The following is a 5,000-nucleotide window of genomic DNA, read 5'->3' on the forward strand; positions in this document are numbered from 1 at the left end:
TCCTCCTCCTCCCTTCTTTTCTTGTCTCCCTCCCTCCCCCTCTTCCTCCTCCTCGCCATCTTCCTTTCCCTCCAAGCGATCTGGAAGAACGGGGAAAAAGAAGAGGGGGAGGGGGTGGGGGGGAGGGGGTGGGGGGAGGGGAGTCTAAAAATTGTAGTCTTGTGAGAAAGGTGGTGTGGGGGGGAGGGGAGTGAAGAAGGTAGGGGGGAGAGGGGAAGGAGGAAAGGTAGGAGAGAAAGGAAGGTTACTGTTTCAACCTCCTCTCTCTCTCTCTCTCTCTCTCATCTTTCCTTTTCCCCTCTTCTCTGTCCTTCTCTTTTTCCCCTTTCTCCCATCTTTCTGTCTTCCCTCCTCCTCCATTTCTCTTTATTCTCCTTCTCCCTCCTCTTCTCTTCCCTCCCTTTCTCCCTTTTCCCTTCCTCTCTCCTCTCTCTTTCCCCCTGTTTCTACATCGCCTTCCCCTCCTCTTCCTCCCCACCTCTCCATCTCTCTCTCTTCTGCCATACCGTATTTTTGGTGTTGGTTACCTGCGCACTCCAGGCGAAGCAGAACAGGGGAGTGCGGATGGGGGGGGGGGGGAGTGGGTGAAGTGAGGATGGGGGGGAGTGGGTGAAGTGAGGATGGGGGGGAGTGGGTGAAGAGGGGAGTGGGGGGAGTGGGGGAAGAGGGGGAAGGGGGGGGGAAGCCATCTCTTTCTGGCCTAATTTATTTAAGCATTCTGCTGGCTGGGAAGACTGGACGCGAGTACTGCTTACTCCACTGAAAGTACCTTCACCTTACCATATATATATATATTTTTTGTGTGTGTCTATTTCTTTTTTTTATTTATGTACTCATCTGAAGTCTAATTAAACTGTACTTTTCATATATTCCCCTTTTTTTTCTTTTTTTCTTTTCTCTCTCCTTTCTTTTTTTTATCATTTTTTTGTTAAAGGAGGTTTAGCAGAGTAATTTAGTTTATTTGTTTGTTTGTTTGTCTTTTCCCGTGTGGTGTATTGTAATCTCATGTTCTCAAAAAAAAAAGGAAAGTGACGATGAGCTTAACGTGGTAAATGGAAAGAGAGGAAGAAGAGAAACAGATAAGAAATTAGAGTATGCAGTTTGACCCACAAACACCGTACATCCGCCACCCTTTAGGCTTGCAGGAGGCCTAACCATGGAGTGCGATGTTGCCACGTCTCAGTGCACGCGATTTTACAGGGCGGGAAGAAAAAAATAATTTCGTTTCTCCACCCCTCCATCTCTTCTTTCACCGTTTTTCTTTCTAATTTGCCATATAACTAACCTGTGGAAATCAGATAAAGAGAATTAGAGAGAGTATCTATGAATCTTTCTCTCTGATGATTCGTAGATGTAAACTGTTTTTTTTTTTCTTTCTATTTTTTTCTCCCTTCTTTTAACTATAGCGAACGACGATATAAAAGTTTGTTTTTCATAAGTGTAGACTAGAAAAAAGGGGGGAAGAGAGAGAGTTCCCCGGCCGGTGTTTTCAACTGACTACGCCAAAATCGATTGAAGCTGCGAAGTGAAAAATGGACGAGAGGAAGGAGAGAGAGAGAGAGAGAGAGAGAGAGAGAGGCTTGGCCACTCTTGCAACAGCGCACATACACACTAGTTCCGTCCATAGTTTCTGTTTTTTTTTTTCTTTTCTTTGTAAAGATTACAGGGAGGGAATGTTGCAATTTGATTTTGCGCAAACTTCAGGAGGAATTTTGCAAGGGAAGGCGAGTTCACGGAAATGCTATGGCTTCCCGTGTCTTAAACTAAGCTCGGTCGCTATGCCGGAATCGCTGAATCAATAGTACAACCCTGAAGTAGTCTCGTCTTGTGTAGTAAAAGTAGATGCAGATACAGTGGAAGAATAAACGAGACACATACACACAGAAAACAACAACAATAAAAAGAAATAAAGAAAGAGAAGCCGCAGCAATAGTATCACAACAACAACAACAAAATACGAAATCAAAACAGAGAGAAACCAACCGCAACAAATAAAATCACAGAGGCGGTATTTTGCCACACACGATCAAACACCGGTGCATAACCCTGGTTTAAATTACACTCCATTTATCCGCCGCTGGACAAAGGCCGTTGCATAACCCTAGGCTATGACACTGACCCTAACGAACACAACCTGTGATATTCATGCGTTAAAAACTACAGCTGCTCCGACCTCGGTGCCGGCCCTTCCCTGGCCCTCGGTCCTGTGTACCTTCCCACCCTTTTAACCCTGCCAGTCTGTAATCCTGTAATCCTGCAGCGCTGCCACTCTGTAGTCCTGCCAATCTGTCAGTCTGTAGTCCTGCTAACCTGTAGCCCTGTCATTATGCCAGTCTGTAGTCCTGCTAACCTGTAGCCCTGTCATTCTGTCAGTCTGTAGTCCTGCTAACCTGGAGTCCTGTCATTCTGTCAGTCTGTAGTCCTGCCACTCTGTAGCCCTGTCAATCTGTCAGTCTGTAGTCCTGTTAACCTGTAGTCCTGTCAATCTGTCAGTCTGTAGTCCTGCCACTCTGTAGCCCTGTCAATCTGTCAGTCTGTAGTCCTGCTAACCTGTAGCCCTGTCATTCTGTCAGTCTGTAATCCTGCCACTCTGTAGCCCTGTCATTCTGTAGTCCTGCTAACCTGTAACCCTGTCAATTTGTCAGTCTTAAATGCTACCAGTCTGCAACCCTGTCAGTCTGTCAGTCTTAAATGCTACCAGTCTGCAACCCTGTCAATCTGTCAGTCTGCAACGCTGCCACTCTGCGACCCTGTAATCCTGCCACCTTGTAACTCTGCTGTTCTGTAACCCTATAATAATACCCTTCTGTAATTCTGTAACCGTGCCACTCTCTAACAAACTGCAACCCTATAACCCTGTAACTCTGCCATCTTGTAACCCTGTTACCCTGCCACACTGTAACCTTGCCAACCTGTAACCCTCTCATCCTCTAACCGTGCCAATTTGTAACCCTGCCACACTGTAACCTTGTAACCCTGCCACACACACACACACACACACACACACACACACACACACACACACACATATATATATATATATATATATATATATATATATATATATATATATATATATATATATATATATATATATCCAAATTTCGCATGTTAGCAAATTTACATTCCCTTATCTCTTGCCTCGCAATTGCAATTTTCCTAATTAAGTATTAAGAAGTAATGAAGATTACTATAATCTCCATAGTTATTTTTGTTCTATATTGCGTGTTATTATCATATTATTATTATTATTATTATCATCAATATTGTTGTTGTTATAATAATAATAATAATAATAATAACAATAATAATGATAGTAATAATTATTATTATTATTATTATTATTATTATTGTTATTATTATTTTCTTTTCTTTAGATCTGCTAATTAAAATCAAACACCGGGTCACTACCAGCAACCTAGGGTGATTGAAGTTAGAACACTAACAGAAATATGCTCACAACTTCTGCAGCAGCTCCTTGAGTGTATAGCAAAAGCAGTACATTACCTCATTATACTCTTCCCTTGTCCATCTAAGTCTTGTTTTCTTTTGATTGATAGTACAAGATGGCCGAACCGCAGGGCCAGGGGTGGGAACTATCCCGTCCTAGTAACCTGGCGGATTTTGATAAATGGAAGAGTTAGACTTAGATATTATTATTATTATTATTATTATCATATTGTTAGTTATTATAATCATCATTATTGTTATTTTATTATGATTAATATCATCATCCACATTATTACGATGATAATTATTACTACTATTATTGTTGTTATTATATTCATAATAATTCTAATAATCGTTATTATAGTGCTAGTTCATGTTTCTTATTACTGTTGTTATTGAAATCGTTAATCGTTAATTATTATCTTCAATTGTTATCATTATCGTTGTTGGTATTTCCTTTGTTATTGTTGTTCTTGCTGTCATTATCATCGGCGTTATTATGGTGATTCTGGTCATGGCATTAGGGTATGGTTTTCATCATTATCATCTCTCATCATCACCATTATCATCACCATTATCTTATCTTCTCCATCATCATCATCATCATCCTTGTCATCGTCATCATCATCGTCATCGTCATCGTCATCGTCATCATCACTGCTATTATTGTCATTATAATTATCATAGTTGTTATTATTAATACTATTGTTATTATTATCTATCTCCCTATCTATCCATATGCATAGACACACACACACACATACACACACACACACAAACACACACACACACACACACACACATACACACACACACACAAACACACACACACACACACACACACGCACACACACACACGCATACACACACACACACACACACACACACACACACACACACACACACATGCACGCACACACACAGGGGGTTTGTTTACAGATAGCCACCGGCCACGTGTTTACAGGTCGCCTCCGGATGTATTTTGGGGCGAAAATCTCACTCTTTTCTTCCATTTTATCGACTCTAAGGGAAAGAACCACGAGAGCAACTCGGGGAAAAGATTTCAATCACGTTTATTGTTTCTCGGGACGAAGATCAATCACGAGAAATGTGATAACATAGAAATAAAAAGAAAAAGAAAAAGAAAAAAAAAAAATATGAGGTGCGTGTGCTTGGGGGGACAGGGGGGGGGGGGAGAGAAGAATTGAGTGGGGGGGGGGGGGTGAAGAGGAATAGATTATGTGTTTATTTTATTTATATTTGTCTATTCTATTTTTGGAGTTTTTTTTTTTTAATATAGATATGAGGAGAGCGAGAGTAGAACTGAAAGAAATGAGAAAAAAAGGAGAAAGGAAAAGCGATATATATATAAAATCTCTATCTCTATCTATTTTTATGTCTCTATATTTCATCCTCTATCTGTTTATCTATCTCCCTATCTACTTGTCCTGATGCTTCTTCACCCGCATTCTTAAGTTTTGAATAAAAGCGGTTTTCATAATTATTGTCTCAGTTACCGTTTCTTGCGATCCCTGGCAAGTATTGGTGCC

The 5,000-nt window shown here is 40.9% G+C and overlaps 1 protein-coding gene across 1 annotated transcript in view; it reads left to right on the forward strand.

Moving 5' to 3' along the window:
- LOC119576771 (extensin-1-like) overlaps positions 1 to 2,356 on the forward strand; it is a 4,020-nt gene extending 1,664 nt beyond the window's left edge. The window contains exon 3 of the mRNA XM_037924409.1: positions 2,164 to 2,356. Coding sequence (XP_037780337.1) covers positions 2,164 to 2,356 — 193 coding nt within the window. The remainder of the gene's footprint in view (positions 1 to 2,163) is intronic.
- The last annotated feature ends 2,644 nt before the right edge of the window (positions 2,357 to 5,000 follow it).

This window comes from Penaeus monodon, chromosome 9 (genome assembly GCF_015228065.2).
Source record: "Penaeus monodon isolate SGIC_2016 chromosome 9, NSTDA_Pmon_1, whole genome shotgun sequence".
Taxonomy (NCBI): domain Eukaryota; kingdom Metazoa; phylum Arthropoda; class Malacostraca; order Decapoda; family Penaeidae; genus Penaeus; species Penaeus monodon.